Here is a 26,462-nt window from a genome sequence, read left to right on the forward strand (position 1 = left end):
ATAAGTCACTTAACCTTGATATGTCTCAACTGTAAAATAAACGAGTTGACCTTTCTGGTCTCTAAAGTCCTTTCCAATTCTAAATCTAAGATCTCATAATTTGTTATTGTTCAGTTATAGTGTCCAGCTCTTCTTGACCCCATTTGGAGGTTTCTTGAAAGAGATATTGAAGTGGTTTGCCATTTCCATTTCACAAATAAGGAAACTGAAGCAGACAGGCTTAAGTGATTTGGACAGGATCACGGAGCTAGTCTGAGACCAGATTTGAACTTAGGAAGATGAATCTTCTTGACTCCAGGCCTAGTACTCTATTTACCTCTCCACCTAGCTTGCATAGATTTCATAATCCTCAACCCTGAAATGGAAATATACGTTCTACTTACCTCACAGATTTGATGGGAAGATAAAAGTAAGGAAATATTAATGTAATTTGATAAAATTAAAAGTGCTATCATGAAAGTACAAGATCTTATCTTTGCTATCATCAACATCAGCAGCATCATCAATAAGGAAAAGTGTTTAGTTTTAAACTTTGTTAACTAAGTTTCTAAGGAAGTTGGCAAGCCATAGAGATCTGAAGGAAACAATAATATCCGTCAGAACTGCTGACTATTTACAGAAATGACCCAAAGTTGCTGAGTTGGTTTTACTGTATAGCAAATTATCATGTAGCAATTTCACTTTCACTTTAATTTTCCAACACTAATTATAGGGTGAGGCAAAATTGAGAAAGAAGGTTCTCATCCATTTCCCATTGTGGTCATATAGGAAACTTGCTCACTCTTTTCTCCTTTAGTTGCCATGTAATACTCTCTCTTCATGTGTGATTTTAATCATACACAAAAGAAGAAATCCTTAAAGAGAATGTGGCCTACACATGGCTAACTTTGTTTACAGGTTGTTGCTAGAGTTTATTTGATGAATATTTCCAGCAGTAAATGTAGCTGTTGAAACCCAATTAATAAAAGTTAATCTCAATTTTTTTTAAATGGAAAAAAACCTAAAGAATAAACTTAAAAGAGCTAAGTCTATTAGAGTTGATCATAACACAATCTTGCTGTTATTATATACAATGCTCATCTAGTTCTGCTCACTTCACTCAGCATTTGGAACACAACGTTTTACAAGGATGAATGTTGAAAACTATCTTTGCAAGTAATTTGAAAATAATTTTTTTTAAATGTTGAAAATTATCTTTACATGCAATTGGAAAAAATAAAATACTATTAAATGGGAGGGGGAAATTTAAGACCAAAAAAAAATCTTTCATTTGCCCCATCCCTTTCCCCACAGGTTTTTTTTGGTCTTGTTTTTAAATCTTTGTATGTGATATTTTCCCCATCAAAAGCATCTATTCCTATCTTCCTCATTTTTTTTCTTCTTATCTCTCTCTCTGAGTTATCAATCTGCCTCCTTTGGATTCAGCTTTTAAACTCAGTTTTCAAATTGCGTTTTTGCAGGATATAATTTGCATAAAGTTTTTTATGTCATCTAATTTGAGCCTTTCAGCAATCCTGTGAAGTAAAGGCTATTATTATCCCCATTTCACAGATGGAAAAACAGAGGCAAAGAGGTTAGGCAATTTCCCAGGGTAACACAGCTAGTCAGTAAGTAGCTGAAACAAGATTAAAACTTAGGTCTTTTTGATTCTAAGTCTTCTACTTCTAAAAAACTAAAGATACTTCTAATGGCTCTACTAAAATAAAGAAGGTCAGATTTGGTCTCAGTGCCTGTTGACCCCAGGGCCAGTGTTCTCTTGCACACCTAGCTGCCCCTCATAAATGTCTTTGTAAAAGCTAACATTCTGCTGGCTTATTATTATGAGTAAGATCTATCTCAGATGAAGGACTAAAGTGTTAGGATAGTCATTCTTGAGTTAGCATTGTCTCTCTGAGACCATAATCTACCAGAGTCAGTGCAAGTTGGAGGAGGGAGCTCTGAAGAGGTGCTATATTTGTCCTTATCTATGTATCCATTATTTCTCTTTTTTATAAAAGAATGTAAGCTCACTGTGGGCAGGAACAAATTTTTTTCTTTAACTGAATATATTTTGTGTGGGGAACTGACACACTTACCACATTCTTAAGGAACAAAAACAAATTTCTTCTTTATTATTTTTATTACTATTAATGTAACAAGAGTCTCTCCAATGAATCCAGTCCTTAGGAATATGTACAGTGTGTTGATGATGTAAATATTCAAATGAAAAAGATTTGGGAGCCTGCTTCTGGGAGAGTGATGATGATGGTAATGGAGAAACTTTGCAGCATTTATAGACATTCTATTATAACTGGGTCTGATCTACTAACCATGTGTTATTTGATCAGCAGCCTCTCTGATTGATTTCAACTGCAGAAGTAGAATATTTTAAAAAGGCCTTTTTCTCTCTAGGCTCACTTCTTCCTATCAGATAGCATCTGGTAAGAGATAGTGCTGAAAAGGGAGACTTAGGCTTTCTGAAAGATGGATAAAGCATTTATTAAGTGCTTACTATAAGCCAGGCATTGTGCAAAGAAAGCAAGAGAGACCGAGACATTATCTGGTAGGATGTGCCTCCCAAGATTTTGGAGGGAAATGTTTATACTTCTGTTCTGGCTATATTTTCCCATACAAATATCCTTTTGTAAAAGCTAATTGATATGAATTGGTTAAATGGAACTGGAGCATTTAGTCAGAAGGAACTGATAGTGGAGGCAATTTAGCACAGTGCCATTTATAGAGACCTTTAATAAAGATGCTGATTGGCTGAGTGGGGGGGAGCACATTGAGAATGGGGGCTTGAGCTAATAGCAGTAGAAAAGATACTGTGAACTTCTCAGGGGTACTCTTAGAACCCTGAGGGAGAGATGTAGTCTGCCTTTCTGTGGCAGAGTGAGTCCAGAGCACATTTACTCATGAATAATGCTGAACAATTGCAGAGTGCTTTTCAGTGTGCTTTCAAGTTTATTATCTGACTTGATCTTCAACAATCCTGTGGGATACAGAAGGCAGAGATTGTTATCCCCATTTACAGATGAGGAAACTGAGGGTCATCAAAATTTAATGAGGTGAGGCCTGACTCCTAATACTATATAACCTTTACTTTATATGGACTTTCCTTCGGTTTTTTCTTTCTCCCTCCCTCTTTTTCCCTTTCCCCTTCCCTCTCTCTCTCTAGCTCTCTCTTCCTTTTTTTCTTCTCCCCATCTCCCCCCACCCTTTCTCTCCTTTTCTCTTTGTAACTGCAGAACTGCTGGAATTCCCCTCAGAGTTCTGTAGAATGTGTGGAATGTCCCTTCTTATCTCCGACAATCTGGAGAAGACCCTGACACTTCCCCAGAAGGCTTTGAGAATTCTCCCTTCTGCCTAGGCTTCGGAGGACCCCTGACCGAAGGAGGCTGCATGAGCAGCTGACGAGGGCCGAGATGCATGCAGGCGAACTCTCTGGAGCTGCTCGGAGAACACGCGTTTTGACTTTCCTCCCCAGCCAGCTAGCCTTCAGGCTAACTGGGGAAGAAATCGCCGCCACCTTGACCTCTGGGGGGAGCACTAAGCCTTTTGAACCCGAGGAAAGGAAGAGCGGAGAACTCTAGGGAGTCTGCCCACAACTCTCACCTGCCCCGGGGCAAGAGGGAGGAGAGGGGAAGAAGAGAGAGAGAGAGAGAAGGAGGAGAAGGAGGAGCCAGCAGTGGGCCGGGCTGGGGGTAGGGAAACAAAGTGAAACTCCCTAAAGTTGCTCAAAGCGTGGAAGGCCTGGCCCAGGGAGGAGAATTTGGCGGTTTTCCCCCTAAGCTCCCAGTCTTCTGCGTCCCGGGCCAGCTGGGCTGCTGCCAGCGGCTTCCTCTTAGGGGAGCAAGCGGGGTCAGCACCCGAGACTGGCCAGCTCGGGGACTCCGGTTCCGGCTCTCGGGCCGGGTGGCTGGCAGCACCCGGGGAAGCTGGAGGTACTTGGGGACTGTGGCGCTCCTCTCCTGCCTCCTCCTCGGAGCCTCGCAGTCCCCTCCTAGCCTATGAGTAGAGCCCCGCCATGGCACTGAGCAAAGGGCTGCGGCTGCTCCGGAGGCTGGAGCCCCCAGGGGAGAGCAGCATCCTGCTGGAGGCCCGCAGCCGCCACGACTGTCTGCTCTTCGAGGCCGGCACCGTGGCCACGCTCAGTAAGTACTCTCCTTCCTTCCCGGGGCGCGCGGGCTGCGGAGCGCGGGGCGGCGCACGGGACCGTCCCAGGTCCGGGCGGACGCGTGTCCTGGGAGCCCCGGGATTACGCGCGGACAGCGCCTTTGGGGAGGGAGGTCACTGCCAGCAGCTGGGCGGGCGAGGGGCACAGCAGCGGAGCCCCGAAAGCCCTTCCCGGTGCCTGCTGCGGGGCTGCGTGCTGGGGTCGGCCGGCTAGTGTCTGGGGTATGGGGCAGTGGAGCCATCCTCCCCTTTTCCCCTCCGCGGCTTTCTCAGGGGTGGCTGTGCCCAGTGCCAAGCGAAGCCTAGACGAGTACTCTAGGAATAGACCTCTCTTTAAGAATTCAAGAATGGAGAGGCTTTCAGTGAGTGAGTGGGAGGGGGTTTGGGATGGTAGTATGGGGTCTGATGCCCTTCCAAGCCAGCGTTAGGATTCCTCCTCACATAACGTGATTTCTCTCCTTGCATAGCTTTGGATTTGCCTGGTAGACTAGAGGGAATCTATGGATGCGAGATAAATATAGGGGGGGGCACTACGAGCGCCCCCAAAAGCAGTTCTTAGCCGGGCTCGAATCTTTTCTGTCTTACTTTAGTGCCTGAAACCGAGAAACATTCACTGTATTAAAGATTTGATCTCTATAGAAATTGCGCAGCTATGTTAGCTCTAGGTATCTCTCCCCCTACACTTGTTTTTGGAACAAATGATTCCAGTAGGAAATGTTGTGAACCTCTTGGATAATAGGTCTATTGGGACAGACGGTGGAAACTTATGGAAGTCAACAGATATATAGTGAAAAAATGTGATACACACTTGAGTATAGAATTTGGCCAGTACTTGTCAGTACAGTAGGATGCACTTTTGGGTTCTTGATGGGCAGCGAGTTTGACCTTGTTTTCTAAATATTATGATAAATAAGTATAACTGTCATGGAGTTAACCACCAAGGTTGCATTTGTCTCTAGCATCTGTGTGAAGGATTCAGGCAGGACTTCCTAGTTTCCTAAACGAGTCAGAATTGTGGAAGGTTTAAAAAGAAACTTTGTAGATAAAAAGTCTGCTGAACTTGTGAACTGGTGCGTATCTAACTGGCTGAATAATGAGTGGAGAGAGCCATTTATTTTACTATATTCTGTTGAAATTTATGTGGCATAATTTTTGTTTTTCTTCCCAGGTTATTTTTACTTTTCTAAATCCGATTTTTCTTGTGCAGCAAGATAACTGTATAAATATGTACACATATATTGTATTTAACATATACTTTAACATATTTAAAATGTATGGGACTACATGCTATCTAGGGGAGGGGGTGGAGGGAAAGAGGGGAAAAGTTGGAACAGAAGTTTTTGCAAAGGTCAATGTTAAAAAATTATGCATGCATATGTTTTGTCAATAAAAAGCTATAATATAATAAAAGAAATTTATGTGGCATACTAATTCATTTGCATGCATTTGTAACTGCTTGTGTAAACATTCTTGGTTTATAAAACTTTTATATTTATGAGCTATCTGTCCAACTATACATTAAGCTTTGCAAAGATATTTTAGTTACTTTCTTATCCCCAAAAGTCATTTAAAAATATAGTGGTCTTTTTTTTTTTTTGAGATTTTATTTTATATGCACAAGTTTTTGTTTCTTTTCTCTGAATTTAAAATACGCAATTGGTTTACCTCATTGGAATACAAGTTCTTTGAAGGGAGGGTTTGTTTGTTTTTTAAAAATCTTTTTCTTGCCTTGGACAGTTCTTTTCACATAGTATAGGCCTTAATAAATATTTGTTATATTAAGAAATACATGTAAAGATGTCAAGTCAGGTTGTCAGGCTCTCCCTATTTCAGTTTAACAGGATACCTCTATGTACCTCTATGGAAACACAAATTTGGCTTAAAAGAGAAAAAATAAAAATTTCTATCCCAAATTTAACTGCCATGAATATTTTATATGATTTTACTTCTCTCTCTCCCCCACCCCCCATTTAAACCTAGGTAAACAAAATGCAAAATGCATAAAATGACTGATGAAAATGTGCAAATTGGTGTTTACAATTAAAATATTAAGATAATATTTTTCGGGGAATGAGAGGAGTGGTTTTACTATTCTTAAAAGATTCAGAGGTAAACATCGATCACAATTTCATTATTTCAAAAGTGAAGAAGTCAGTGATGAATTGAAGCAATGGATGGCATATCTTTCATTACAAAATTAATTTCTTAATTATGCCTTCCAAGGTGCTTTCATATCAGCCAACTATGGGAATATTTCTTATGATAAAGAAATTGTCTTATCAGTTTTACCAGGTTTTTTTTTAGTCTTCCAGATTAGCCATTTAATCTAGCATTGTTTGTTTTAGTTTTTCTCTGGAAATCTTGGACTGAATATTTGATACATTTTTACCTTTTTTTTTTCTTAAACTAAATTGAGTTAAGCTGTTTTAAAAAGCCATTGTACCACCCAGTTAGTAATACTAGTTCCAAAAAAGATAATTTGTTCATATTTCCCTGCTAAAGGTTGGAACATTCTTTTTCTAGGGAAGAGCTAGTTGTTTAATCCTTTAAAAAAAAAAAAAAGTAGGTTGATTAGACACAACAATGTTTGGGAAAAAAAGATTTCTTCCAACCAAAAGTGTTTATCTGTATAGGTTATGGGTTGAGAGTCTTCTTTTAATTTTTCTCTCTGAGAAAAGCTAGAATAACCTAATTTTTATTTTTTAATTTAATTTTCTTAAATGAACAAGACTTTTTTACTCTCTCACCTCTCTATGGGGGAGAAATAAAGGACAAAATCCTTGTAATCATACATATATATACTCAAGCAAAACAAAGTCCCATAGAATGCTCTCATTTTAAATAAATAAATGAAAAGGAATTTTGAGGTAGAAGATTGTGCTGAAAGATCTACTTGTCTTTAGTTACACTTTCAGATTTCAGAGCAATGTCTTTTATGGCAGAGCTTTTGGGGCATTTCTGTTTTGTTTTTCTATGCTCATTGTCCCTTGTGATTTGTAGCTAGTTAGCTCATTTTCAGTACGGGACTAATGAAGCCACTGGCATTGATTAGATTCCTCAGGTGAATTTATTTCTCTCACCTGTGGCCACTATACTTCTAATCCTGATTAGCTAGCTAGAAAATACAGGCTGTTGATTATATGGGAGACCAGGTGAGAGTTGAATGAATCATCTCAAATCCATCTAATCTCATTGAAGGACTGGTTTCAATCAGCAGCCCTCCCAGACAGCAAATTAGTAAGTGGCACCATATTTGGCTTTATGGAGGGATGGCAGCATAATGAAAAGACAATATTATTTATTGTAGAGAACTGTGGACTTGGAATCAAAAAGATCTGAATTCAAATTTTAGCTCTGTCACTTATTATGTGATATTGAGCAATTCATTGTACTTTTTTTTTTTTTTTTGCATGTTTTCTTACCTGTAGTATGAGGGGGATTGGACTAAATGATCTTTCATCCTGCCTTAACATTATTCTATCATCTCAAGGGCATTTTCTAAAGGTTTTTCAGGCAAAGTTCAGACATGATCAAGGGCTTGACTTGGCTTATGGTTTTAAGAAAATATTCTAATAAGATGGTCGGTCCCTCCTATTATTACTTTAAAGAACTGTGAAGAGATATTTGCCATAGATCACTTAGACAACTAGCAGAGCATGATTGTTAAATGGAAGGTTCCTAATTCTTCTAAGATTAGAGCCAAAAACAAAGCCTTTTATGCGGAATACAAATACAGAAGTGGCAGATAGAATGTAGAGGAAAGCAGCATTGTAATAAAAACCAGAGGTCTCAGGTTCAAGTCCAGCTCTGTCACATATCACCTTAATGAACTTGGATAAATCGTAGTTTCTCTGGAAGTCCATTTTTTCATCTATAAATGAAGGGATTGGACTAAATGACCTCAAGATACATTCTGGTTGTAATTCAAGTGTTAAACTTGAAGATCTGGATTCAAATCTTGACTAAAAATCATTAGCCATGTGATTATGAACAATCACTTAATATCTGTAGGTATTCGGCTTCTCAGCTATACAACTGAAATTATTATTATTAATAATAATAATAATAATACCTCAGAGGGGTAGATTAAAGCCTTGCTGCCATTTGCTTAAAGTGGCACTAATACTTTTGGGTCTCTGTCTCTCTGTCCCTGTCTTTCTCCATTCACACACACATACATACATACACATGTGTGTGTGTGTGTGCACCTGCATATACACAAACACACAGAGAAGCTTTGCAAACCATAGGCTACATATACATCAATTGTTGAATTCAGGAACTGTTTTAAGAAATTTTTTCTTATTAAATTGGCAGTGTAGGTGAGTGAAAAACTACATCTGATGACTCATGTTCTCCTGACAGTTGATCTACAAGTAACATGCAGTTTTTTTATTTGTATTTGGTAGAGTTGGGGCAAGGAATACCCATGAAACTTTTGTTTTTAATCACTTTAGGAATAGAAGGGGGGAGAGAGAGCATCATCAAAGCTGCTTAGAGTTAATCTATTTCTCCACAGCCCATCTGAATTTGTTAGGTTAGGATAATGTGTATATTTGGCTCAGGGCAGCCAAGCCCCACCACCTTGAGGGAGCGGCTGTGGGACTGATTTGTTTAGGACTGTTATCTCCAGAAATGCCACCTTTGGATTTATCAGTGAGAGAGCACAAAATCCTGACTGCAACTCTCTCCCTGAAACTCCTCCCCTCCCCCTCTTTTTCCCTAGGGAGCTCTCCAACTGTGTGTGGGAGTGTTTGTGCCTCCTAGATTTGGTATTAAATCTGTCCACAGCGGGAGGGGCCTTGAACTTTTTAGTTAGGTTAATGAGAGAATGTCCCCAAATTACTTTTGAGCTTCTGGGAAGAAAGGTTATGTGTAAACATGCAAGGTTTCTCTGTTATTATTATTTTTTTAATCATCCTGCTCTATTTGGATTAAGGCTACAAAGTCGGACTTCATTTGAATTAGTGGGACGGTTATAAAGTAGGAAGAGTAAAGGCTTTGGTGTAAGGCTATTGCCTCTTTCCCAGACTTTATGGTGTATTAATTCGTCACGTGAATTCGCCTTGAAGTTCCAGTAAGTTCATTTTATAAAGATTGGAAAATAAGATGAACAGGACGATCAGACTTTTTTCAGTCCCCAAGGGAAACTCAATTGTAGCTTCTGAGAGATCTGCTTCTTTTCTTTGACCATTTAACTTTACAATCCTTCTCCCTAGTATCAGAGTCACTTCTTACAAGGCAATCGACTTCTGGCTTCCTATTGCCCCAGATTGAAATATAAAACTCCAGGAGGCTAAAGCCCTTCATTTTTACTGTACATTTTTACTGGCTTTTCTACATTTCTCTAACTCTTTCCCTTCTCATTTCCATTTCTTGGATTCCTGGCTTTCATGCAATCTCAATTAAAGTCCCACCTTCTACAAGAAGTTTTTCCTAGTTCTCCTTAATCTAATATTCCCCGTTGATATTATTTGGCAGCCAGGTCCTGGGCCAGGAGTCAGGAAGATTTATATTCCTGGGTTCAAGTCTGTCCTCAGACACTTACCAGTTGTGTGACTAAAGTCACTTAGCCCTGTTTTCTCAGTTTCTTCATTTGTAAAATTGTTTAGAGGAAAGAAATGGAAAACCACTCCAGTATCTACCAAGAAAATCCCAAATGTGGTCATGAAAAGTTGGACATGACTGATCTCTCACTCACACACACATCTCCATTTTGCACCAGTCATATAGATATATAGATAAAAAATATATATGCATATCTATTGTATATAGTTTGCTTATTGTCTCCTTTATTGGATTGTAAGTTCATTGAAAGCAGGTACTGTTTTTCTTTATCACCAGCCCTTAGTAAATGTCTGTCACAGAGAAGGCACTTAATAAATGGTTATTGAGTTGAACAACATACTAAACCTGAGTTAGTTTTTCCTGGTTCTTTTTTGTATGAAATTTACCTGTAAGAGAATGAGGCAGGTCTCAGTAGGCCCTTATTTTGGTTCAGAAAAAAAAAAAATTACTTGTATTGAATCCTTTTAAAATCAGTTTGTTGTCATTAAGTAAGATTTGGTCTTCATTGTTCTTTGCTGAAAAATTGAAGTGTGTCCCAAGGCAGAAAGTGTCCTAAATTTGTGCTAAATATCTAGACCTGCTGCTGTCCTTTCTCAAACAAAGCAAATACTTTTAAAGAAATTGATCACAGCAGGAAGACAGGTTTAGAGTGGCTTCCATAGCCTTCAGAAGGACATTTATTAGAGGTTCAAGAGAGCCTGAGATTCTTGGAGTGGAGATACGTTTGTGCCTTCCCGGGTTTTCCCTGAATTTTTGCTCCACCTCCAAAATAATTCCCTAACATCCTGAAATTTTAGCTGTGATTTTTAGCTGTCTTGATTTCCCCCTGAGAAGGGCTGCAGTTGGAATATCCAGGATAGCACAGGAAGGGAAATCATTTACTATATTCCTTTACACTGTGCTAATTCCACTCCATCTTGGACCTGAAAATCATCAGCTCCAGGCCTTTTTAGTATAGTGTCTCCAAGGGTTTTTTGGCAAGATCCTTAGGAGTACAGCCACTAATGTACACGAGCAGAATTAGCCTTGTTTTCTCAATCTCCATTCAGTATCTGGGCCAAGACATAATAAAGACGGTGTTGGTGATGGTATCTGCAGCTAATGAAGATGAGCAATAAAAACATACCTCCAAAGAGGCCTCCACAGCACTCCCAGAACAGCTGCAGGTGAGCTAAGGAGAGAGGTTGGAGCAAAGAGGTCTGAGAGTAAAGGTGAGCAAATCAGTGCTCAGCATCTCTCCTGAGTAAGTTGGGAACAGGAACCAGAGCTTAAAGACAGCAGCCTTTCTTCATCACCTTCATCTGCCTAAATTTAATCCTAAACTTGTTTTATAAAGTTTCTATAAAGAGAAACACCAGATTCATTTTTGTTTTAAAAGGCATAGTAATAATAGTTCATATTTGCATAGTACTTGACAAATTACTATACAAACTGCTCTCCTCCCAGCAGTCACTCCAGGATTCCTTTAAATAGTATAATAGACTTAAAATATGGTTGGGTTTAGATGCAACTTTTCAGAACTGACCTTTTTGTTTAAAGGGAGACACATGTTAATGTGCTCAAAAAAAAATAAAATAAAACCACTATACTCACTTGATCTTATCATTTTTATCTTTTTTTCTTAATTCTATGGTCATAGTTTTTAATTAGCTTCTGTATGTACATGTTTTACTGTTAAAAAGAGGTTTCTAGACAACAACCTTATGAAGATGAACCTCATTTTACAGATGAAGAGATTGAGATTCAGAGGAATTAATTCCCATGCTAGTAAGTGGCAGAATTTAAGCCACCCTAGTATTTATCGCATCATATATGTTTCCTGAAGGCTGAATTAATTTGTTTTTGCTAGGAGTTACTAGTAAATAGTGTTAGTAAAAGCTCACTTATGATAGATTTGAGCAAGTAGCAACTTATGGCCAAAAAAAGAATTTAGAGAACAGGAATCTCACCTGAGAGAGGAAACAAACATAAAGGCAGGTAGCAAGGGTGAAGGACAACTGGTGACACTAGTGTCCTCTTGATGTCAGGAGAAACTGAGGATAGCTTCCAACATATTGGGTTAGACTTCTGGGATGAATTTATAGGATCTACACTTTCCTGGTGAATAGGGGAGAACTGAATGAATCCACCTGAATAGATAAGATGATTTTTATTTATCTAGGATTCTCAGAGTTTTCTTTCACAACTTTGTGGGGCTAGGTAGTACAAGTGTTATTATTTCACAGCTGCTTCTCATCTTTAAAATAAATGGAAAGGCAGTGTGATAGAGTGGTAATAAAGCTAGCTTCAAAATCACATTCAAGCCCTGTCTCTCTTACTACTAATATGACCCAGCACAAGTTATTCAAAATTCTCAATGCTCCTAGACATCTAAGAATATAGGTTGCAGAATTGTGTTGAGTCTGTACTGATGAAGGACTCTCTTCCCTAGGCATTCTCTAGGTCAATCTAGATACAGATGAAAAGGGGGAAAAATCTGTGAGGAAACTGAGATTTATAAGAAAAATGATTTGCTCATGGTCAAAAGATAGTAAACATCAGAATCAGGATAAAGATACTTCACATGAACATGTAGAATGCCTTTTCTTGCATAGTTGGCAGATAAAGCAGAAGTGAATATTTACCAGATCAAATCTTTCTGATTTGCACTTCTTCCGCAATTTTGTTACTAATTGAGTAGTGGAGGAATTGTAAGGTCCCTGAAAAAGTTTGGTTTATTTTTTTTCCCTGTCCATCTGAAGTATCAGATATACTGTTAGATGCATCATAGATGTTCCGAAAGTGTTTTCTTTTTTTTAAATGTTTTGTCATTTTATTTTTAAGTTACGGAATAAAACAAGCATTTCTATATAATTTAATTGAAAAAAATGATTGCACATGAAACTGCAAATCTATTATGCTTTCAAATAGATAATAAAATTATTATGTAAAATTATTTCCCCCCCTTTTTTTAACTCTCCTCCCTTCACCCCTCTACCCGCCGTTGCTACAATTAGACACTAATAGGTAAATGTATGTAAAATCATTCTGTAAATACTTCTGTTTATTAGTTTTTTCTTTAGATATAGATGGCATTTTCCTTCATACATCTTTTATAACTAATTGTAGTATTTCTAATAATAAAAATGACCTAGTTGTTCTTAAAACAATATTGTTATAACTATACACAGTCCTCTCGTGGTTCTGCTCATTTTACTCTTCCATATTTTATGCATGTCTATCCATGTTTTTCTAAGATCATCAAGCTTATTTCTTTTTTCTTTTTATAATTTTTTCAAATTATATGTAAAGGTAATTTTTAGCATTTTTTTTTTTTTACAATATTTTCAGTTCCAAATTTTTCTCTCTTCTACCCTCTCCAAATTCTTTTGCATTACACTGAGAAGAGTCCAAGAGCTCTTTGAGGACATTTCTGGTAGGAGTTCCACTAGATGATTTCACTTCATTTACTTTTCATGTGAAGGATTTAATTTTTAGTGAGTTGGGTTCTCCTAAGGATTTTTCCACTACAGGAGAATGTCTGTGTCCTGTGCAACACTGGGTGCTTGCCAAATAAATAATAAAAGATCAATCTATTGATGATCTCTTCCTCTTTTTAAAAATTAAAGCTTTTTGTTTTCAGAACATATGCATGGATCATTTTTCAACATTGATCCTTGTAAAATTTTGTGTTTCAAATTTTTCCCTCCTCCCCAATTCCTTCCCTAAATGGCAAGTAATCAATATATATTAAACATGTTAAAATATGTCAAATCCAATATATGTATACATATTAAACAATTATTTTGCTGCACAAGAAAAATCAGATCAAAAAGGAGAAAAAATGAGACACAAAACAAAATTCAAGCAAACAACAACAAAAGAGTGAAAGTACCATGTTGTGATCCACACTCAGTTCCCACAGTCTTCTCTCTGAGTGTAGATGATTCTGATCCTCACAAGATCATCGGAACTGGCCTCAATCATTGTTGGAAAGAGCCACATCCATCAGAATTGATCATCATATAACTGTTGTGTACAATGATCTCCTGGTTCTTCTCATTTCATTTATTATCAATTCATGCAAGTCTCTCCAGGACTCTTTAAAATCTTTGATGATCTTTACAAACATATTAGTTATTAGAAATGAATATTGTACATGCTATATTTCCCTAACTTCTTTTTTTTTTTCCTTTTGTCTGTTTTGAATGTTTATTTATCCAGAGACAATGTACTTGATTAGAGAGTTTCAAATTGCTTAATTCTTGGTGCTGCCTTTATATTCCAATTGCCCATCTCTGAATTTTTTCCCTTTTAACTAGAGGGCTGACAATACCATTTCCTCCCCCCATTAAAACGTTTCTCCTGCACCTGATCACTTGTGACCCGTACTTTAGAAGCAACAAAAAAATTGAAGGTAGATCGTGGAAGTTGCTTCTCAGGTCTGAGATTGTCTTTCCCATGCCGGACATTATTAGTGCACGGTAAACTATCTCAGGCAGAGCTTTGTTGGGGATAGGATGCAGTGGAGACTGACTTGCTACCATTGACCCAACAACTAGACTCCCTTAGAACCTTTAATAGACTTAAAAAAAAAAAAAATTGGCCATGAAGTCACTTGTCCAAGGTCATACAGCCAGTATGTGTCAGAGGTGAAACTTGAACCCAGACTTTCCTGGTTCCAAGGTCAGCTTTCTACTTACAATATATGATACTCTTATTTCCATTTTTCCATACTTTGGATAAAATAATGTGGCAAAGAAAAAATTATAATAATTTGCTTTTGAGTCTCCTGGGGTAAATTTAGAAATCCGATGGGTTTTTAAAAAATTATTATACATTTGTGAATTTCTAAAATATAATGGATTGCCTCACTGATGCCACCATTTTAATACTAATTGCTTAGTAAATGCAATAGCAGTTTAAGCCAAAAATTAGAAACAGGGAGGAAGGCATTTATTAAAATGTCATGAGCCATGCCAATTCAAGAGATGCCTTAGCATTTTTTAAAGCTGCTTCAAGTACCCGTTAATACCCTTTTAAGTTCTTAAACTCTTGGACTCAAATTTCCTTTCATTGCACTGCTAGCTCTCCCGCCGCTTACTCCCCTTTCCCCGTGCCTCCCCCCCCCCCCCCCCCCGCCCCATTTTTGGGTTGCCATTGGTTCAGACATTGCTCATGTGGTCTTGTTTCTCTTTTCTATAGTTTAGCTAGGGCTAGACTGTGAAGGCTGCCATGATATATAATTACTAACACGATCAATTAAATATTTAATAGTGGAAAAATGTGTATTTTTCCTGAAAGAGAAGAGACACCTCTCGGTATCATCTACAATATCCCTTTTGAGGAGGGGAAAAAAAACTACATCAAGTGGAACAACTAAGCTTCTTTCTGGGATAAAAGATCAGAATAGTATCAGATAAACACTAGTCAGTGCTCCTGGCTCTGGGCATTTTATGAGCCAGCTTGGCTTTCAGTTCCATTTAGTGAATTGGAGTCTATTCATAATAAGAAGTATCTTAAAATTTTTATTTAAAGAATAAAGCTGAGCACTCCTGAAAAATACTGATTGAGAGAGACTACCTTCTCCTCTGGTGTGACTGCCCCTAGATACCTTTAGGGGCTCTGGGGTTTCTCTCAGCTGTAGGAGATAGAATAACCAAAGGGTCAGCGGCACCCATTCGATAACATTTGCTTTGGTAGCATGGGAACGTTTTCAGCAGAACTCTCTAGAGGATAACCATTGTATGGTTCCAAGATGGGCAAAGATGCAAACAGCCAAAAGTCTCCTATTTCAGAGACACCTATTTGTACCCCTATTTGTGCAGAGTGACTAACCACTTATTATGACTGAAGAATGCTTATTTTACCATGGTATGCTACTTTTATAGTTTATGTAAGAAGAATCAACTTCATGGGTCGATAACTTGTTTAATAGAAAGTGAAATGTACATGAAACTTATCCTTAAAAGGTATTGGAAGTATATATAATCATTAGTTGTATAAATTTATAAAAATACAGAAACAGAAGGAGAGACTGAGGCAGAGAGTGACAGAGATTCCTTATTTTACCCAACAATGACTGGATCTCTTTGGCAAGGTAATTGATTCACTATAGAGAAAAGGGGTTTTCTTAGTTTCAATGTACTAATTCAACAGACATTTCTTCTGCTTTAAAAAAAAAGATTTTTAGTTATCATGATGAGATTATTGTATTTAGCAATCAAAAACATAGATGCAAAAAAATCTACATTAAAACCCTTTGTTGGAATGTTTTACATTTTCCACAGAATAGAAACTAAAATAACCTGTTATACAATTAGTCACAAATGTCCTGATGGGGTTTTCCCTCCTTCTATATAAAAAGTCTTGTTTGAAACATGTTCTCAGAGTAGCAACTAGGCCCTCCTGCCACTGTACTTGGCTAAGTGCACAATTCTGTTATAACCTGTAGCTTCTTTTTCTTCCAAACTTTCTTTCCTAACAGTATTTAAATCTTTTGTTACTCCAATAACTACTGCTAAAACTGGAACCACTATAGTCACTTCAGTTATGTTGTTTGGAAAAATACTGGCTGGAGCTCTTGCTTCTAAAATTTTCTCCAATCATGGGAATAAAAGTTGAAGACTAGCTGTAGCTGCCAAAGGCATTGTAGTGTCTACCATTTCCCAGGCTGCTTCCATCATGGTCCAATCCATCATAGGCATTTATATTTCTTCCATGTCCTCCACCAGTACACCTGCTATCAAAACCATTGTGATTACACCATGACCTAAGCTACTTCTTCCAAAGCTTCCTTCATGGCCATTATCAAAGTTCCTAGAAGTATTTCGGGCCTATTTGACTAGATGAAGTACTGGCCATTTTATCCAAGGCGTTCCTGACTTCACAGTTATGGCCATTTGCACTGTGGTATTTTTGAATGACAATCTTATAGTCATGCTCATCAAAAATCATAAAAGCAAAGCTCTTCTTCTTGCTCTTATTTACATGATTTCAATCACTTTAACCTTTCCATAATGTTCAAGTGTCTTCCTTAATACCACCCACAAAGATCTTTTTCACAGTTAAATGGGCACTTGTTCTTTGAAAATCCTCTGGAAAATAGCATTTTTTAGTTCAATGACTGCCCTTTGGTGACATCTTGTATTCCTGGTTGCATTTCTTCTTTGGCTGTGAAATAGGTTTAAAAAAAAAAAAAAAAACTAAGCCTACTTAATGCTTGATATTTGGATCCCCAAATACTATGCAACCATTGCTTAAAATCTACCCTTATTTCCCCTTCTGTTGACTTGGAGTTCAAATATTCTTGTCCTCCTTAAACTTGGTGGTACATGCACTTCAGCAGTGTTTTTGGATGTCATGCAGGACAAAAAGGCAGACACCTTTTTCCTCTGAAGTGCTGAGGAAAGAAGAGTAAGAAAGAAAATATGACCAGAAAATATAAAGACTTAAGTGATTGGAGAATGACTTGGGATATTGCCTTTACTCTAGTTGGTTAATGAAACTTTTTGTGTTTATTCTCTAATTAGCACAAGTATTCTTTCAGAGAATCAGATAAGATTTCTTGATGTATCTTTTTCTTTCCTCTTTTCCCAATTTTCAAAATCTTTTGGCTTCCGAGAGACTAGAGGAGGAAATAAAACCAATTCTTATTTTCATCTAGAAACAAAATAGTTCTGTAAAAAGGCTTAGTCTGAAAAGACAAAGGTAAAAGGTAAAAATGGGAGGCAGCTCTATAATAATATAATGATAGTGAATAAAACATTATTCGAGCCAACCCCTGCTAGTTATTAGATCTGTGACTTTGGCCCAGTGAGTTCTATTTTTATTATCTGCAAAATGGGTATAACTCTTGGTATACCTACCTAACAGTTATTGTGGAGCTCAAATTGAGTTAATAATGTATTTAAAATGCTTTGTAAAGTGTAAAAGATTATACAAACATCAGTTATAATTATCCTTTCTCACTTTTCTTTTACAGATGTGTTGAGGGTACCACTAATTTTTTCAGTCACCTAGATCTGCAGTCTTGGAATCATCCTTGATTTCACATTTTCTGTCTCCATATATCAAAACAGTTCTATTTTTACAATATCTCTCATATTTGTCCCCTTCTTTGCCTTCACACATTTCCTGTCTAGCCAAGACTTCTTGCCTGCTCTATTGTAATAACCTCCTGATTGGCCTCCTTTCTTATTCAGTCTAACCTCTAGTCCTTGAGCACAGATATGACCACATCATTTTGTTACTTCCCACTTAACAGAATCTAACGATTCCCTATTGCTTATGGCATCAAATACAACATTTTCTACTTGGTATTTAAACCCCATTACAATCTAGCTTTACTTTGCATGTCCAAGTTTATGATATCTTCATATACTTTATAGTACAAAGTGATCTTGACTCTTTATTTGCACAGAATATTCTATCTCCCATGGAGTCTGGAGCATACTCTTTCTTCTCCATCACTTAAAATCCTTAGTTTTCTTCAAAGCCTATGTAAATAGCCTCCTTCAGCTGCTTTCAATTTTATTTTTTTTTGTTATTTTCTTATAATTTTTATCATTTATTATTAATTTTGTATATACTGTATGTTTTGTATATACCAAGTTTATTATTTATTTCATATATACTAAAATAAGTACATATTCTCTTCCTTGAAGTCCAGAAGAATTTATTTTATATTTTTCTTTGTCCCCAGCTCCTAACACACTTAATAGGTGCTTAATTAATGCTTACTGAGTAAAACTTAAGAGTGAACTCAGGACATAACATAAAATAATCATTATTTGTTGAGCTGGGGTTAATATTCATATCTTTTTGGTAGTTTTAATTTCTACTGAGTTCTGGTGATGCCGGCCTTTAGTTGAACTGTCAAAAGAAGAGTTCAATTTGTGCTCTTTTACCTCTTGATTTCCATGAGTGCTTGTCAGAAGGCATGGAAAATGTCATAATCAGTTGTGCTCTTGCTGTGGTAAAGTTTGATGAGTCAAGGCTCTTCAGCCTCACAGATTTTTTGGTTGGTATAAACACCTTTTTTTTTTTTTTTTGAAAGGAAACAAAACCAAACCTGCTCTGGTAGAAATATGTGTAAGAGCTTTCTACTTCACACAACCTTCCTATCTCAAAATTCTACTTAACCTTGACTAGTTTTTAGTTATTGGATCTTTCAAAGGCCCATTTGAAAATTGACGTGCCTTGGGAAGGGAGCTGGCCAGATGGAATGGACCCAAGCTTTTGAAGCCAGTTTACCAAAATAAGCATTCTTGTCCCTATCTCCTTTCCTTTGCTGACCTCTCAAAAAAAAAAAAAAAAAAAGAGCCATAGCACTAAATTTTCAATAAAAGTCTAAAGATTTGAAAAAAAAAAATAACCCAAAACCTTCCTATTACCCTTACACACACAATCAGGTTCCCAGAAGCTCCAGTGTTTCCCTCTTGCTTCTAGGAAAAAGTACAAATAATGTTGTTTGACATTTAAAGCCTGCACAGACTATTTCTAACCTACTTTATCCCTTCAGACTCATTCCATATCATTCCCCTTTGTGAGCTCTGTAGTTCATCCACCCAGTCTTATTTGTTGTTCCCTATTGGTAGAATTCTATTACTTGCTATTCTTTATTTATAGAATTCTTTTCTCATCTCTATATCTTTATGCAAACTGCTCCTTGGATCTGGAATACACTCATCCTCAGAATCCCTAGCTTCTAGGTTGGGCTACTACACGCCTTTTCTTGATATTCCAGTTTACATGTCTCCCTCCCAGAAATTACTTTGTTTTTAATTGGTGTACATTTTATATTTACTTTTCTGTTCATGGATCCATTCCCTCAAATAGAATGTAAACTTGAAGTCAATAATGTGTGAATTCTTATCTTTATATTCTAGGAGCCTAATATTTGCCTGACACATAGAAGGTACTTTTTTTTTTTTCATTGTTGGTACTTATTAAGTGCTTATTGAGTGAACGAATGGATGAAGGAGCATGCTTTTCCTTCCCTTTTTAAAAGCCGTTTTATCCAGATGCAGTAAAATGGTTGAGACTCCTGATGGGCATTGGGCACTCTGCTAACATGGGTCACCAGGTAGGACTCAGTCACAGTGAGGGTATGTTATAATGTGGCCAAGGGTTAGAGCAAGGCAATTAGTTGCTGGGAGTTAAGGCTGGCAATATGGGCTTTAGCAGCACAAAGCTGGAACAGACGAGCAGGTCAGGAATCTAGGACAGACAGAATAGAAAAGTAATCCAGGGCAGCAGCAGTCATCCTGAATCCAACTTGATACTCCCACCTCTGGGATCAGCCAGAAGCTTCTTTTATACAGGACTTCCACAGCTAGTCCCAGGGAACACTTTGCTTGAAGGATAAAGCATATAAGAGACAAGACTGGGTGTGCCTATTTCAGAGACTGAGGAAGAGAAATAGTGGGAATTATGTTGCATTTGAACAACTCTCTTTTGTTTATTTTCTAAAAGACATCCAACTGTGGATGTGTTTTCCCTGCGATTTTGGGGCAGTGCCAGTCACATGACAATAGAACACAGAACACTTATGAGTTATGAAAGGCATTATGCACAAACAGTCCTGTGAGGTATTAAGATCATTCCCATTTTACACATAAGTGAGGTTTACTGAGGTTAAAGGACTTTTTTTGAATCTAGTAATAGGTTGAATCTAAGTCTTTTAACCCTATGTCCAGCATATTTTGTGACACTTTGTAGCTTTCTGCAAAGAGACTGTAACACTAATTACACTAGCTTGCTGAGAGATTTAGATGAAGATGTTAAGATAAATAAAGCAGCAGAGAATTGGAAAAGGAGGAGATGCCCATCAATTGGGGAATAGCTGAACAAGTTGTGGTATATGAAGGTAATGGAACATTATTGTTCTATAAAAAAGGATGAACAAGTTGATTATAGAAAAGCCTGAAAAGATTTACATGAACTGATGCTGAGCAAAACAAGCAAAACCAGGAATACATTGTATATAACAGCAAGAATGTGTGATGATCAACTATGAAAGGCTTGGTTCTTCTCAGGGGTTCAGTGATCTCAAAGCAATCCCAATAGATTTTAGACAGAAAATGCCATCTGCATCCAGCATATACTATGCTCACTTCTTTTTTCTGTTTTTTTTTCTCTCTCATGTTTTTCCCTTTTGTTTTGATTTTTTTCTTCCTACATGATTCATAAAGCAATATGTATTAAAAAACACATGAATTTTTGAAAAAATGGGTATGATAAGACAAATCTAGTACACAGGTCGTTACTATTCTTTTATCTTTTCAGTCATTCAACCAGTTCTTATTAAGCACCTACTATGTGCCAGGAGGCATCTAGGTAGAGTGCTTGGCCTGGAGTCACTTAACCCAGTTTCTTTAATTCTGTAAAATAAGCTGGAGGAGGAAATGGTGAACCACTCTAGTATCTTTGCCAAGAAAAGCTCAAATGGGGTCATGAAGAGTTGGACACAATTTGAACAACAATAGTGTGCCAGGCACTGTACTAGGGGGCTAGGGATAAAAGTACAAATAATGAAAAGAATCCTACTTGTAAAGAACTTATATTCAAATGGGGGAAACCATGAGAAAATATGCATACATGGCACATATATAGGTTAATAACACACACACACACACACACACACACACACACACATATATATATATACACACACATGATACTAGGTGATTTGGAGTCAGATTAAAATCTAAACAGAAGACTTTATATTTTGTTATAGAGATAAGTAAGAAGCCACTAGAATTAGTTGACATAGGGGAGTCCAATGTCAGATTTGAATTTAAGAAAAATTACATTGACAGCATATGTAGGATGGTCTGTTTAATTCTTTTCCTCTAGGTCCTGTGTCTCTTTGAACTCTTCTAGAGTATAGACTCCATTTTATGTAATTTTATCTATTTGGTCCTTCACACAGTCAAAGAAGCAATTAATTAGATGTTTGATTTCTGAAGCTGAAACCTAATCTCGAATGAACCAGGAACATTGTAGCCTATTTCCTGGTTGAAATGTAGGGCATAAATAGGTTTTTGGCAGGATGCCTCAGACGTTATATCAGTAAAACATTTTTTTTCCATTTATTTGGAGCAAATCATTGAGTTGTTTTGTGATTGATGCATCTAGCAGGCACTGGAGCATTATTTTTAAGTTGTGAGTCCAGCAAATAATCAGAGTTTTACTGGTTTGGTGACCTTGGCCACAAATTTGACCTTTCTGAGCCTCAGCTGTTATCTCTGTAAAATGAGAAGATTGTTCTTCAAAATCATCTTCAATTCTGACATTCTGTAACTATGAAGTTGCTTGTGGTGCTTTGGAGAGCATAGTAGGTTTGAGTTAGGAAGATCTGAGTTCAAATTCAACCTCAAACACTTATTAGATGTTATATGAGCATAATAGTATTTGTACAAAATGCTTAAGTGTCTGACATATAGTAGATACTACATAAATGTTTATTTTCTTGCCTTTCCTTCTAATATTATATGGGAAAATCTAAAGCTCTGAATTGAATAAGTAGTTAATCAAATAAGATATACTTCTCTGGATCCACAATTGAAGATAGAACACAACACAGGCTTTCTTTCAACACATTATTAAAACATATTAAATTCTTTAGCAATTAAAAAAAATTGGAGATGATAATTCCTATGACTTTATTTCCCAAGAATTTATGTTGGCAGTTTTAAGCTACAGGTCCAAAGGATTTCTTTTAAAATCTATAGGGCAATTTGATCTGTTTTTCTATTGTTATTTCTTAATTCTTGGCTCACTTGTACTGTAGTTATCTAATGTATTGCTGCTGGAGCTTTAATTTCCTTCTTCTTTCTTTCTTTCTTTTTTTAAATAGCTTTTTATTTACAAGTTATATGTATGGGTAGTTTTGCAGCATTGACAATTGCCAAACCTTTTGTTCCAATTTTTCCCCTTCTTCTCCCCACCCCCTAGATGGCAGGATGACCGGTAGATGTTAAATATGTTAAAGTATAAATTGGATACACAATAAGTATACATGACCAAACCGTTATTTTGCTGTACAAAAAGAATTGGACTCTGAAATATTGTAAAATTAGCCTGTGAAGGAAATCCAAAATGCAGGCAGGCAAAAATATAGGGATTGGGAATTCAATGTAATGGTTCTTAGTAATCTCCCAGAGTTCTTTCGTTCTGCATAGCTGGTTCAGTTCATTATTGTGGAAGTTTAATTTCTACACAATCATTTTTTGCCACAAGCAGCAAGCCTGTTTATTTCAGTAGTCCCCTTCTGGTACATCTGTCCAGCTGTCAGCAGCTCAAACTAATTTTCCACTGTCATTCTTCCTTATTTTGAAATTGTTCCCTTTGATGGAGAAGTGCTGTCTGATTTCTTTTGCAATAGCTGAGCTGGTACAAAGAAAGGGTGGTGAAAATAAGAGAATAGAAAAACTATGTTGTTTTTATTTTTAATTAACTATTGCCATTGGAGTTAGAGACTGATTTTGATTGTTTAGGTAACGGTGCCCTCTCTCAACTGAGACTTGGGAGTTACCTTTGCTATTCTTAGAGTTCAGGAATAATTTGTAAAACCAATTCCTTTTTGCCAGTGAAGGAACAATGAGCCTTTACTTTCTTGTACTGTATAGCCTAGGGATCAGCTAGGTGGCACAGTAGATAGAGCTCAGATCTGGAGCCCACTCACTTTCTTAAGTTTGATTTCTGTCTCAGACACTTTCTAGTCATGTAACCTTGGGCAAGTCCCTTAACTCTGTTTGTCTTATTTTCTTCATCTATAAAATGAGATAGGGAAGGAAATAGCAAACCATTCCAATATTTTTGCCAAGGAAATCCTAAATGAGGTCAGGAAGAGTCAGATACAATTAAAATGACTGAACAGCATCACTACCTAACTCAGGATTCTTGTGTTCCATAGCCTTCCTAGGTTTATAAAGTGATTTATGCACAGATGTGCTGAATTCTATTCAAATCAAAAGTATTGAGGACTAGAAGAAAGGGATCTAAGAGGTTGTTTAGGTCATGGCTTCTTAAACTTTTTCTACTCATGAATCCTTTTCACCCAAGAAATTTTTATGTGACCCTAGGTATATATAAAATAGGTATATAAATCAAACATTCACTGATAATAAATTATAATTTTGCAATACCCACATTTGATTATGACACTCTAAACAGTCACAAAACAGTTTAAGAAACTGGAGTCTAGGCTAGTCCCTTCTTTTTTCAGTCAGCAATCATTATTTAAGCTCTTATTATCACTCAGGGACTATGTTTAATACTGGGAATACAAAGAAAGGCAAAAGCAAAGTTTTGGAGATAGTTTTGTAGAATTCATATTTTATGGGGGGAGGCAATATGCAAAAAATTGTATATTCATGATATATACAGTGCAAATAGAAGGTAATTTCAGAGGAAAAGCAGTGGGAGGCTTGAGAATAGGAACAGTTATCAAAGAAGGACTTCTTAAAGAGGTAAGATTTAAGCTGAGAATTTGAGGGAAGTCAAGAGGTAGATTTGAGGAGGAAAAGAATTCTAGACATGGAAAAATGAGAAATTGGGAGATGGGAATATCATGCATAAAGTATAGCAAGAAGGTCAAGGTCTACAAATGGTAGAGTGTATGTAGAGAGAAATAAAGCATAAGAAGAGTGGAAAGTTAAGAAGGGGTGAGATTATAAAGGACTTTAAAAGCCAAAGAAAGGACCCCAGTTTCTGAGATGTGCTTATTGCTGCTGACGCCTTGCATCATTTGTCCAGCATAGTGGTTTCTCACTTGCTATTTCCTACAGGGTGATTTTTGTGGTTTGTGGCTTTTGCATAGCTAGGAGTATGGAAGGCAACACCTTCACATTAGGCTTCATAGAAGCTGTTGGTTGCTTTGGGGGGTTGATTGCCCAGGCCTTTGTTCCACAAAGAAGTTTTTGCTTTGTATTTTGCTTAGCAACCTCTGCTGGAAAAGAGTTGTCTTTTTGAAGAACTGTTTTCCCTCCCAACTAATAGACTGCTTCTCTGATATATTCAAAAGTAGCACTTGAGGAGTCTTTTCTCCTCAGAATCTTTTCTAGAGACAGTGAAATTCAAGAAGATAGATTAAGGTCCTGTGGGAGAACTTTTTTGCAGTCTCTTTTTCTTTTCTTTTCTTTCCTTTTCTTTTTCTTTTTTCTTTTTCTTTTTTTTTTTTTTGCAGACTCAACTTACTTTATTATGTCACCTTTGGGTTGGGCATGGCTAGCATTTGTCTGCTTTAGGAAAAGTCATCTCATTGCTGAAAACCTTATTGAAGACAAAGTACATTTGTTTCATTCAAGTATTGATGTTTGCTGGGTAGGGGGCTTGGTCCAACTCTGCTTTACACATTTGTTTAGGCTATTACTAAAGTTTAGAAATGAGAGTATAGTGGACAGTGTCAGAGGAGACCTTAGTTCAAATCTGGCTTTCAAGACATACCAGTTGTATGCAGTAAGAATACAATAGCTATAGTACCTGTTGAATTGTTGCAAAGATGAGAATATTTATTTTAATAAGCATTCATTAAGTGTCTGTGATGTGCAAGGCTGAAGATACAAAGACAAAACAAAACCTTTTTGCCCTTAACAAAATTATATTTTATTGTAGGGAGGAAGATGGGGGAGAATGTGTCATGTACACAGAAACGAATGCAGAAAAGATACAAAGTATTTCAGAAGGGGAAAGAGAGTACCATTGGGAGAAATGGAAAATCAGGAAAGGGTGCATGTAGGAGATGGCAAACAAGTTGAATTTTAAAGGGAAAGGGAGTATTCCAGAGGCAGAAGTGAAAGAGAAAACATTCAGGCATGGGTAGTGTGGGGGATAACCTATGCAAAGTCTCTGAGGTAGGAAATGGAATGGATTGTTGAGGGAACAGGTCAGGTCATTTTGACTTCACAGAGTTGGTGAGAGGAGTAATATGAAATAATATTAAAAAGATCTGTTGGGAGCTAGATTCTGTAAGGTTTTAAACACCACACTGAGGACTTTGTGAGGTATCCCAGAAAAGAAAGTTTCTTTAAAAAAAAATGAATAAATATTTATTTTCTCCCTCTATTAAAAAAATCAAATAAAATTAAAATTCTTAAGAAATATTAATAGTTAAGCAAAACAGATCTACACACCTCCAATCAACATACTGCCACAAGATCCCAAAGGAGTAGGGGTCCTGTCCCATGCCTTCCTGTTAGTACCTTTCCCTATATCTTTTCTGTGGAATGGCCATCTGGTCTGGCTTGTGTAATGCAGATGAACCTTAACTAAGCCTTTAATCTATGTAAACTTCCTTATGCTTTGGCTAACTTCTCTAAGGAATTCTACTATGATGGGGTGGGAAAGAGAAAATCGGAAATGTAAAGGAAGACAGGTTTATTTCTGTTAGAGAATGGGGGGAGGGAACTGTAAAATTTTATTTCATGTCCTATCTGTTGTCTTGGAACTCTTAGTAGTAAAATAATCCTAAGCAAAATTGCATTTATTTAAAGGAAAACCAGGACAGGCTTAGCAACCATACTGCTTGTGATTTGAGGTTTTGGGAGGCATTCTTTCTACTTAAAATATGTGGAAATATAGCAAACAAATAGTCCAAATCTAGAGTCTGTTCTCTGATTTCTAGAGTAAGCTTCCATAGCTCCCTTTTACATATAGGTCCATTTGACTCACTGTAGCTCAAGCAAACATTATCGGTTTTACCGGACAAGAAAATGAATATGTGGAATTTCCCTTTCCTCTATAAGGTATTTTGC

General features: G+C 37.0%; 1 protein-coding gene across 1 annotated transcript in view; it reads left to right on the forward strand.

Moving 5' to 3' along the window:
- Positions 1 to 3,810: 3,810 nt before the first annotated feature.
- Positions 3,811 to 26,462, forward strand: part of SYNJ2 (synaptojanin 2) — a 134,190-nt gene continuing 111,538 nt past the window's right edge. Inside the window, exon 1 of the mRNA XM_051998026.1 lies at positions 3,811 to 4,133. Within this exon, the coding sequence (XP_051853986.1) occupies positions 4,007 to 4,133 (127 nt within the window). The 5' untranslated portion in view covers positions 3,811 to 4,006. The remainder of the gene's footprint in view (positions 4,134 to 26,462) is intronic.

Source organism: Antechinus flavipes, chromosome 4 (genome assembly GCF_016432865.1).
Source record: "Antechinus flavipes isolate AdamAnt ecotype Samford, QLD, Australia chromosome 4, AdamAnt_v2, whole genome shotgun sequence".
NCBI classification, from domain to species: Eukaryota; Metazoa; Chordata; class Mammalia; order Dasyuromorphia; family Dasyuridae; genus Antechinus; species Antechinus flavipes.